The following is a 12,267-nucleotide window of genomic DNA, read 5'->3' on the forward strand; positions in this document are numbered from 1 at the left end:
GATAAAAGCAAAAAATAAATAGCGGCCAAGCAGAGCCTGCCTTGGGGGTTGAAGCGCGAAGCAAGCAGGGGGCAGAGCCCTCTAGTTTAACATAATATAATTAAGTCAATAATGACACCTGACTATCAGAAAATTCTTAACTCGTGAAGGTCAGTTACCTTAAAGAAACATTGTGTTAAAGTTCATTGTTTTTAATTGAAAAAAAATGCATTTTCCGCAATTTTACACCATTTAGCAATTAGCTAATAGGAAACAGTTGTGCACTTCTGAAACACTGAACAACTGTTATTACACTGACATGGCTATACCAAGTCTTATGATCTCAAAGCTATACATTCAGGTCATCAAACATGTCATAGTGTCAACTAATCAATACTGACCACTTAGTTACTCTCAAAATTCAAAGCAGCTAATTTTTTCCATTTAAGATATAATTCTTGAAGATTCTATTTACTGTTGCCATTTGGGAAACACAATTTTTTTCTCCACCTAGTAAGAATCATGGTGAGTTTTTTGTAAAGAAAGAACAGGATACAAAAACAGCTTCCCTATCTGACCACCACCACCAAGTGGACACAGTAAAGTAATTTCAAATACTCGTGATACTTTGAAAAAATGACGGCAATGATAGTATATTGAAAATCTGTACGATTTTTCACAATTACAATTCATTGTAATTTCTACTTGCTACTTAAAACAGGTGTAATCCTTTAACACATTTATTTCCTCTTAACACTTTTTTACTTCATTTATGTCTCTGAGTTGTAATGTTAAAAAACTCCAAATACAATATACTTTATTGATTTAATTGCAAGAAAACAAAAATAGCAAATCTCAGACAACTCCTCCATTATAGGCTACATTAATAATGGAGACAAGTCAGGGTACAGGAGGCTTGTTGAGGATTTCATAATATGGTGCAGGGAGGACCACTTGCTACTCAACATCAGCAAGACAAAAGAGATTGTGTTGGACTTCCAGCTCTCCAAAGAGCATCTAAGGCAAGTCACCAATCACTGGGAGCATAGGGAAAGTGTGTAGAGCTACTAGTACCACAGGGTCCACATAAACAACAAATTAGACTGGTCTGACAACACAGTGGTGTTGTACATGAAGGGCAGAGCAGAGTGTACTTCCTGAGGAGACTCAGGTATTTTGAAGTATGCAACAAGCTGCTGGAAATGTTCTACCAGTCCATAGTACCCAGTATATTGTTCTACGCTGTGGTCTCCTGGGGAAGAAACTTGAGTTCAAGACACACATAATGCCTGAACAAACTTATCAGGAAAGCTTGCTCCATCACAGGGATAACCCTCAAGACACTGGAAGTAGTTGTACAAATGGTGGAAAACTGGATGCCACTATTAAATGTACCCTCCATCCACTTGAAGAGGTGCTGTCTTTGTACACTTTTAGCCACAGGATCTTTCCACCATGATGTTCTAAGAAAGCCTCTGGGGATCATTTGTGCCGACTTCTAACAGACAATTCAGTGCTTCCTTCTGACATTCCAGACAAAATGGTTTAAATTCATTTTGCAAATTCTGCACAATATTTATTTATTTATTGACTGATTGTATAATTTGTCCTGTGAGTCTGTATCTTAGTTTTTTTATATTTCCGCTCCTGTATGCATCTAAATTTCCACTATATCTAATCTAATCTAATTTAATGTAAGTATTTGTGGTAACTCCTTTGAAAGGCAAACATTCAGAACTAATTCTTCTACAAATTATACCAGTCAGCACAGTTAAATGGTTAGGGATAACACAATACCAAAGGAACAGCTTCATGTAAATTTACAAATCCTATACATTATTTGTAAATTCACATGAATCTGTATGAGTAGACTATACAATTCCCGGGTTCTGGAAATCTAAACAAATTTTAAGCAAAAGAATACTATTGATTGTTTAGCTCTCAAAAGCATGAACTGAAGATGACTTAATATACTATAATGTATGATCTTTATCTAGTAATTTAATTTGAAGAACTTGATTTTCAGAGCTGCATGTATGTACAGTATAATAAAAACTCAACACATAATAATACATGATAACATTTATAAAGCTACTTAATCCACTCACACAAAGTGAAAAGCATACAAACGTATTACAACCAGAAACCCAGAACGCTTGTTCACTCCTCTCAGGACTACCTCGTTTGCAACTAGTGCAGAATGCAGCTGCTAGAATCCTAACTAGGAAAAGAAAATCCGAGCACATTTCTCCAGTTTTGATGTCACTACACTGGTTACCTGTGTCATTCAGATTGACTTTAAAATACTGCTTATGGCTTATAAAGCCTTAAATAATCTTGCTCCATCTTATATATCAGAATGTCTGACACCCTATATTCCAAATTGTAACCTTAGATCCTCAAATGAGTGTCTGCTTAGAATTCCAAGAGCAAAACTTCTGCGGTTATGCACCTAAAATCTGGAATAGCCTGCCAATAGGAATTCGCCAGGCTAATACAGTAGAGCACTTTAAAACACTGCTGAAAACACATTACTTTAACATGGCCTTCTGATAATTTCACTTTAATTTAATCCTGATACTCTGTATATTCAATTCATTATAATAACTATTCATGGTGGCTCTAAAATCCGTACTAACCCCTACTCTCTCTTCTGTTTCTTTTCCCAGTTTTTTGTGGTGGCAACCTGCGCCACCACCACCTATTCAAAGCATCATGATGTTCCTACATTGACGGATTAAAAGCCAGAAGTCTGCATGACCGTCATCATCAAGTCCTTCCAGTGGGAACCCTAAATACAAAGAGGACTGTTTCATTTATGTTAGGTAGAATGCCCAGAGGGGGCTGGGCGGTCTCATGGTCTGGAACCCCTATAGAGTTTATTTTTTTTCTCTCCAGCTGTCTGTAGTTTTTTTTAGTTTTTTCTGTCCCCCCTGGCCATCAGACCTTACTCTTCCTCTATGTTAATTAGTGTTGTCTTATTTTAATTCTTACTTTGTCTTTTATTTTTCTTTTCTTCATCATGTAAAGCACTTTGAGCTACATTATTTGTATGAAAATGTGCTATATAAATAAAGTTATTGTTGTTCAATATATTGTTGCAACAAAATGAATGTAGGCAAAATTTCTGAATTATAAATCATAATGTACAATTTGGATGATTCCATACTGCCTGGATCAGGGTGTTCCCAAACTACTAGATGTAGGTATTATAAAAATGATTTATATACAATATACAGCTGTATAAAATATACTGAGGTCATCATTGACATTTAACAAATAAAAACATTTCTCACTAACATGCTGGATTGTCAGGGATGCAATATTAATCAAAATCAGACTTATGGCTGTAAAAGGTACTCATGTCTGTAATAGAAAAAAAAATGTCATTTTTTTGTATTGTATAAACATATAAAGCTCAAAGGAGCAGATACCGGTCCTGATGATGGGTTAAGGACCTTCGACGACCCTTTCCAGCTCTCCTAGAGTAACTGCTTCTCTCCTGGATTCTCCTCCATGCCCCTGAGACTGTGCTGGGAGACACAGCAAACCTTCTGGCAATGGCACATATAGATGTGCCATCCTGGAGAAGTTGGACTACTTTTGCAACCTCTGTAAAGTCCCTCATTCTACCAGTAGTGACACTGACCATAGCCAAATGCAAAACTAGTGACAAATCAGTCAGAAAAGATGAGGAGGGAAAAATGTCAGTGGCCTCTACCTGTTAAACCATTCCTGTTTTGGGGATCATCTCATTGTTTCCCCCCTAGTTTACCTGTTGTTAATTTCATTAACAGCAAAGCAGCTGAAACTGATTAACAACCTCCTCTGGTACTTAACTGACCAGATCAATATCCCAGTAGTTGCATTGACTTGATGCTATACTCTGATTAAAAATGTTCCTTTAATTTTTTTTTTTATATTTCATTGTTTTCAAAGCTTTAGAAGACGAATATATAAGCATATAGAGACTTACTGATACCTACCTTATTACAAAATCATGGTTGTCAATTTCTCTTCCACATCCACTGCCAAGAAGAATTCCTGAGTTGCCAACTACAGCACAAGTTTTAAATCTCCTGTTTTTCATTGGTGATACTTCTGGCAGTAGGCTGTGCAAATTATGTGAAATGTTGAGTGTCCGACGTCTGTCTAGCACATAGTGGATGACATCTCCAGGCTTAAAGCTGCTTTTGACTACTGACACATCCTTTTCTGCATCTAGGAATCGAAGGATATCTTTCCTGTGATGAAAGAAAACAAATAATCTGGTTAAGAAACAGGGCTTCAGAATCACATAACAGAAAAGGTAACAAAACAAAGGAAATATTCTCTAAATTGTAAATGTTTTGTTTCTTTTCAGGTGAAGCATATGAAAAATATTTAAAGAAAAAAATAAATTCACTTTCAAATGCTGGATCAAAAAATTACTCAAAAAAACATATAACTTCTATATTTTCTTATGCTGGACGATTAAAAAAATGTACTGGAAAGCACCCAACAGGACTTCACAAAAACATCTCAAAAATGTTATAAATGGCAGTGCATTAAAAATAGGTAAACAACTGCTATTTTTCAGATCAGCTAAACAGGTCACCATTTTATCATTTTCAATGTTTTGTTTACTATGAAGTTACATATGCATTTGTTAGGAGAACAATTTTAAATAAAGAGCAATCCTGCTAACTTAGATTTAATGTTTTCTCCTGAAAACATGATTGTATGTTTTTTCAGTGTTTTTAAACTTATGAGAAAAAAATATTCTACACTTGTCTGCCCATAGTAACTAGCCTATACTGTGGGGCATTACTTAGTTGCTTGCAAAGTGAAGTAGGGATACTTTTGTACATAAATAGAAAGTAAAAGAAGAATGATACAGGTAATGCATATTTGATTTGACTGATTAACAGAAATTCCATTCAAATTTTTAGTCCCAACATAGTACAAAGAATACAGCATAGAAATATACAGCTATAAAAATAATAACTCAGTAGCTTAAAAATGTAAGATTCAGTAAAATAAACTTTTGTTGAAAACAATATATTGAACTGTTTGAATGTGCAGTACCTGCAGTTTAATATGTGATGATGTTTTCTAATTCTTTGAAAAACATTTAAGTTTACTGGCCAACAAATGTGAGAGAGGGTTTGTTTGCAGCTCTGGGCAATAAGTGATAGGGTTGATTCCTATCCAAAACTCATTGGTGCTATCTATGACTGGTGTCACAGAAGTCTGGGGTTATTACCCAGCCGGGATGCCTGGAAGGACCGGAAGGTGACATCTATGTCTTCCGGGTCATGAGGGGACAACTGCCCTGGGTTAAGAGAGGACCACGGGAAAGGAGCAAGAAAGTTCTAACCCATTGGGACCCATGGCCACTGCCAGGGGGCATCTTAAGCATTGTGGAACCCAGAAGACATTTACTTCTGCCACACCTGGAAAGATGGAGGAAGACCCTTCCAGGGATGCCCGGAGTGCTTCTGGTGCAAAGGGCAGCACTTCCGTCACACCAGGAAGTGCTGCCGGAAGAACGTCATTGGACACCTGGAGCACATCCAGGTGGGAATAAAAGGGGCCACTTTCCTACAATGTGGGAGCTAGAGTCAGGAGCGGGAGCAAGACGAAGCTCCCGGGAGGAGAGGAAAGGCGGCCATGGACTGTGATAGAAGCCATAATAGGGGTGATTTTGTGCTGGGAGCACTGTGTGCTGTGTGGGACTGTGTATTTGTGCATAATAAACATGTGCATTTTTAAAGATGTGGTTTCCGACTGGTGGTGTCCGAGCAACTCTCACACTGACTAAGTACAATCCTAAACGTGAATTAAGTGAGTTCAGTTGCCATCAATGCTTCTGTGTCTTTTTTGAAGAATCTATATAATAAAAGCCCAGCACGGCGTCCGGGTTCCTTTTGGCTGTATAGCCGCCCCCGTAGAAAAGTCCCAGTCCTTCCCCTCTCAGAATTCCTGCTTACCCCCCTCCGTTCTTTCCCCTTTGTGCACGTGAGTATTTCGAGCCCCGCGTCTGAGTCGGATGGTTCCCCTGCTCACCAATTCGTGTGTTTCAAGCCGCGATTTTCTATTTTCTGCCTTCCGGCCCACTATGCCTTTCCGTCTTCAGATACCCATGTGCACTTGTACGGAGGAGACCTTACAGAACAATGCCGAAACGAAAAGCAACTGAACCTGCTGCTGCGAGAGACGACACATTACAGCGTGATCACGAAGCAAAGAGGCAAAAGCGTGCCAGTCGCTCGCAAGAAACGGACACTCAGCATTCACACAGATTAGCTCAACGACGCGTCTCTTCCGCACAACGAAAGGCAACTGAAACCCCTATAGAGAGAAAAGACAGATTACGCCGTGATCGCGAAAGAAAGAGGAAAAAGCGTGCCAATGAAACACCCGACGACAGGTCCTTACGATTGCAAAACAACCGTAATAGACAAACCCCTACAGAGAGAGAGGACACATTACGCCGTGATCGTGAAAGAAAGAGGCAAACGCGTGCCAATGAGACACCCGACGAGAGGTCCTTACGATTGCAAAACAACCATAATAGACAAACTCCTACGGAGAGAGAGGACACATTATGCATGACCACTTACTTGAAGCAAACATAATCACTGGTAAACACTGTGGTCAACACATCTTCATCCCCAGGATAGGTCTCGATACTATGGATGACTCTGACCTGCCTTTTGACATGCACAGAAGGCAATTCCCAATCCGATTGGCATACGCTATTACAATAAATAAGGCACAGGGTCAAACACTAGATCTTGTAGGTATATTCCTACCGGAGTCTGTCTTCACACATGGCCAGCTCTATGTCGCCTTCTCCAGAGGAAAAGGTTTTCCAAAAGTGAAAGTCAAAATATTGCCTTGCAAAAGTCAAGGGAAATTACTACAAGATACTAATAAATACTTCACACAGAACGTTGTTTACCAAGAAATACTCTACTCTGTCCACTCGAATGCCACGGGATTGTGTGACTCCACAGACATTACTATGTGCAATGAAGGTGACGGACACGATGACACAGTGCTGCATTTCACTGACGAAGTTAATGAAGACCACTCAAATGACCTACATCTCTTTGCTCTTCAGAATGAAGTACCACTACATGCTCCCTCGACAAGCACAGGACTTCCTCAATGGTATGATCCTCTTCTTCCTTACAACCATTTACACAACGTATACGATTCTGATTAGTCTTCGTGAATCATGGGTTTTGTTTTGAAATTTTATTTCCCATGCAAAAATCAAATGCGGTGCGATGAAGGACCCAGTTCACGACTGGCAGCCGCGTTTAAACAGGGAGTCCTTCAACTGTGGTCATCCAACACGCAGCGTAGCGCGCGCCAAGTCGCTAGTTTTTCAAATAATAGCTGAAAGTTACCTTACTTTAAATTTTACTAACTTATGTCATATTTCCAGTTTATCTCTGTATTAAAGCCAATCATAATAGGTGAATGTTAAATTCACATAGATATTTGCTTGAGTAGAATAGAATGTTAGTTTTAAATAGCTGTATACCTAATTGAAGGTTTTGTTTTTTTACCCTATAAGCTAACATACTGGGACATTCCTAACAATTTCCTTAAATTCTGATGTAACCTTAAGAAAAATAGATCAGATTGTTTGCTTAAAGGTATACAGTTTTTTAACCGTATGTCATATTGGTCATAGTAATGCAACATAGTAAAGCAACATAAACAATAATAAAAACAGTAACTTAAAGAAATGGGATTAAGATTTAAGCCTGAAACTGAAACATTACAAGCAAAAAGTAATTTTTTTTGTGTATTAGTTTTTTTTTCAATTTAGGTGAACTGTCTTTGCTTTGAATTTCACTAAAACTTTTAAAACAAATACTTGTGCTGTGGAAGTTTTTCAGTGTGCACATTATACTCAACACAGACAGGTGTTATTCCAAATAACTGGAAACCAGGACTTGTCGCCCCTATCTGGAAAGAGAAGGGTGATTGCCTTAATGGCAGCAACTACAGGGGGATAACACTGCTCTTGGTGACAGGTTAAGGTCCTAGCTAGGGTCATCCTCAATAGGATCCGTGATCACTTGGTCACCTTCTACAGACCGGAGCAGTCTGCTTTTTCGTCTAAGAAGTCTACCATTGACCGCATCCTGGCACTGAGGGTTCTTATCTTATGACCTCTTGGGCATAGCCATCAGCAGTGTGTCTGTTGTTGTCGATTGCGTCGAGAGGTTTGCTTACCTCGGCAGCGACATTCATGTCTCTGGTGACTCTTCCTATGAAGTCAGTAGATGGACTGGGGGTCGTGAGATCGCTGAAAGGGGCGTGTGTCACTCATGACATCTTTGCAAAAGGATGAAGATCCAAGTCTTTAGAGTCTTGGTGCTTCTTGTTTTGCTATATGGTTGTGAGACATGGACACTATTCAATTACTTGAGACAAAGACTGGACTCTCTCAGTACTGTGTCTCTTCAGAGAATCACTGGGTGCTGCTGGTTTGACTTTGTGTTGAATGAGTGGTTGCTCACGGAGTCTTGAATGAGGCACATTACCTGCATTGTGAAGTAGCGTCAGATATGGAACTATGGTCATGTGGCGTGATTGCCCGAAATGTCTGTCTGGGAGGATTGCCAACCAGGATCCCACACCGTTTCGTTGTTTGCTGGGTACAGCAACACGCTGTACCAGTGCATGATCCGTAAACTTACCTGACCTGACCTTTATATATGTAAAGTTTCACATATATTTACAATAAAATGAACACTCTGCTTTTCTGTACAAATATGAATTTAGTGCACATTCATTTGTAGTGATTTAGCTAACTAACTTCAGGCAGCCTCTTGTTATCTGCTTAAAGTACTGTCATCTGCAAATTTGGCCATCTTGTTTTAACAACGGCTCCAATAAGAACATGTTATAGTAGTGTTACAGGTCTTTTGCTGAGACCACTCAGGCATCACTCTTTTTAGCAGGTAGGTCAAGGAATGTATTGAGTATTCTATAACTACAGTAGATGTCCTGGATTCAAAATTTGTTTTGTGTGACATTTTCAGAATTAAATCCACTAAAGAACTTTTTTTAGATTAAGGATGTGTTGAGCTATTAAGCCTTTAAACCTTATAAAAAGTGCATTCCTAAAACAAAGCCCTTGATGGAAATACTCTTTCTTTCATGTCTTGGGATAGTGCACACAAAAAAGTAGTTTAAAATTGTCTAAACGTTTCTTCTTTGTGGTATTATACACATAAAATATCCTCTGAAAAGTAGCTGGTGACTCTTTCATGTTATATGGTGCTGTATTCTGTAAAAACATCCACTCTTTGATGGTTTATGGCAGTGCACACAATAAAGTCTCCTTAAAAGAAGAGTATGGTAAACTGATGGCATGAAAGGCAGCAAATACAATTACCTGTGGATAGATAATATTCTCTCAGACAAAATACTACACAGTATAAAATATACACAATGTATAAACATATACACACACAAACACATATATATATAACAGTTTGAAGAGTTTGTTCTTTATATGCAGCAGCATTTACCAAAAGCAGGCACTTGGATGTGGCTTGGTGAGTTTTGAACATATGATTTTTACAGCAAAACTCATTAAAGATCTTTGACTTTTAAAGAAAATGGGCATTTTTATAAAAAATCATATTGCCCATTTCTTTAAAAAAAAAAGCTTTCCTGTGATCCACTTTAGGAACAACTGTTCTAGAACATACTGTATCATGGTTTCACAGTAGGTAATATTATTGTTGAATGTTTTCCTGGTTAGAGACCAAACTTCAGTTTCTTCTTTGCCAAAGAATATGTGACTATTTAGCCATTCTAGAATTTGGGCCATAAGTAACAATATTGTTTCAGCTGCAAGCTCAACCTTCTGGAAATAATATTATAGGTACAAACAGGAAATGAATGTAGTACATCGGTAAAACCTAATTAAGGAACACTTCTGCATTTTCTTAACCTGTCTGATTCAATGCCATGTCATTGAGGGTTGGTCCTATAATGGCAGTAAGTACCACAAGACAGAGCCCAAACTATCAGCACACTCACTGAAACAATTGACAAATTTGAAGCCACCAACACATAAAATATATATCTTTAAGATGTGGTAGACAATAATAGCACCTAACAGCTTTAAACAATACTGATAAACCAGTTTAAGCTTTTGTTGGAAGTGCACTGATATAACAGGTTTTAATCAGTTTCATTTATTATTTTTGTTGAGACAGATAGACATCCTTTATCATTCACAAGTTTAAATACATTTTGATTTTTTCCACAACATCAAATAGTCCAGAGCTCACATTGTTAGACAAACTATAAGATAAAATAAAATATAACAAATGTTAAAATGTATTAGTAGTTTAAAAGTGTATAAAAATACAAAAAAGTTAACACAATGCAAACATGCAGTGTATTATGGACAAAAATGTAAAAAATGGTATTTCTACGTTCTTACATCACATTAAATTGAGACGCAGAAAGGCAGTTCACAGTTAGATGAAAGCAAAATGTTACAGTTGTATACTGTTGTTGGGTATTAACTGTAGGACCTCTGAGGTGGTAAGCAGTGACATAAGCACAAAAAGGGTTATCTGTCAGACAGAAGTAGTGCTTGTATGAGAATCACACATACATCTATTCCTGTGAGCGGAAGTTCATGTCATTACTGCTCTAGTCGTTCATGTTGGTTAACAGACAGTAATAGGGATGAAAATCTGAAAGTTAACTTTGAAATGAATAGCCTAAAGTGTATAATCCAAAATAAAACTGGCAGTACAGTAAAATAGATTAACTTTAATGCTATAAAACAAATTTGTTGGAGTTACAACATATGTAGGTACACACAAATACGATGTTACAGAAGTAACAGAAACCTGGCTTGGAAATACCAAAGGTGATCTGAAAAGGGTATTTCAATATTATATTACTAAAAGAAAAAGACGTTAAGTGTATAAAAATATAACAAAAAAGAAATAAAAGTTCAATTCAGAATTTCCTAAAATGTTCATTTCTGAAGAAGTCAAAAAACTCCCAAGTAACTATTGGTCAATTAAAGAGGTCCTAAACATTTTAGAAATTAAAGAAACATAAATGCTACTCTAATTAGAAAATATAAAATCATAAAAACAGCTGTGATAACATAAATTCTAGAATACTTAAATCTTGTGAAATTATACTATTTTACACACACAAAAACACACATACATATAGAATATATACCAATTAGCCACAATATTAAAACTACCCGCCTAAAATTGTAATATTGACCCAAGGTTTCTGAGCATAACGTTGCCCAAAGCATCACACTGTCTCTACCAGCTTGCCTTTTTCCCATAGTTCATCCTGCTGATATCTCTTTCTGAAGTAAACGATGCTGTCCACATGGTACAAAAGAAAACATGATTTATCAGTCCAGACCACGTTGTTGCATTGCTCCACTGTGCAGTTCTAAAGTTCATATACCCATTGAAGGCGCTTTCAGCTCTGGACAGGGGTCAGCATGGGTGCTTTTTGCAGCCCTATACACAGCAAGTGGATGATGCACTGTGTGTTCTCATACCTTTCTTTCTTGGCCAGATCAGACCAGATGGGTTAGCCTTCACTCAACAAATGCATCAGAAAGCTTTGGGCGCCAATGTCCCTTTCACTGGTTGTCCTTCCTTGGTCCACTTTTGGTAGGTACTAACTGTTCATACCGGAAATACCCAACAAAACATGTCGTTTTGGAGATGCACTGACCCAGATGCCTAGCCATCACAGTTCGGCCCTTTTCAAAGTTAGTCAGATATTTACACTTGCCCATTTTCCTGCTTCTATCATGTCATCATTAAGAAATGACTGTTCACTTGCGACTAATATATTCCACCCCTTGACAGGGGCTATTGTAATGAGATAATCAATTTTATATACTGTATATGATTATATATGAATATCATACATATATACAGTATATATAATTATTACTGTACATTGGGGTAATAAAAATGTCCATGTAAGTACATATCAGTAAGTTTAACATGCATTATTGGTAAATTAGTGGAAGCTTTTATTAAAGAAAAGACTGAGCAACATTCAAGTGCAGGTGTATAACTGAACAATCTGCATGGTTTTAGACATTTGATCACATGGAACATCTGGTATCTTTTACCTTTATTTTCAAAAAACTTTTAATAAGGTACTACATAAAAAGCCAGTGATCTAATTAAAACTGTGAGTTTAAGGTATAGCGTGCAGATGTGTGTAAAGCTTGTCAAAACTCAAAAAGCGGATGTTTAT

The 12,267-nt window shown here is 37.5% G+C and overlaps 1 protein-coding gene across 1 annotated transcript in view; it reads right to left on the minus strand.

Moving 5' to 3' along the window:
- st8sia4 (ST8 alpha-N-acetyl-neuraminide alpha-2,8-sialyltransferase 4) overlaps positions 1 to 12,267 on the minus strand; it is a 175,622-nt gene that overhangs the window by 76,735 nt on the left and 86,620 nt on the right. The window contains exon 3 of the mRNA XM_028805290.2: positions 3,966 to 4,223. Coding sequence (XP_028661123.1) covers positions 3,966 to 4,223 — 258 coding nt within the window. The remainder of the gene's footprint in view (positions 1 to 3,965; positions 4,224 to 12,267) is intronic.

This window comes from Erpetoichthys calabaricus, chromosome 7 (assembly GCF_900747795.2).
Source record: "Erpetoichthys calabaricus chromosome 7, fErpCal1.3, whole genome shotgun sequence".
In the NCBI taxonomy this organism is placed as follows: domain Eukaryota; kingdom Metazoa; phylum Chordata; class Cladistia; order Polypteriformes; family Polypteridae; genus Erpetoichthys; species Erpetoichthys calabaricus.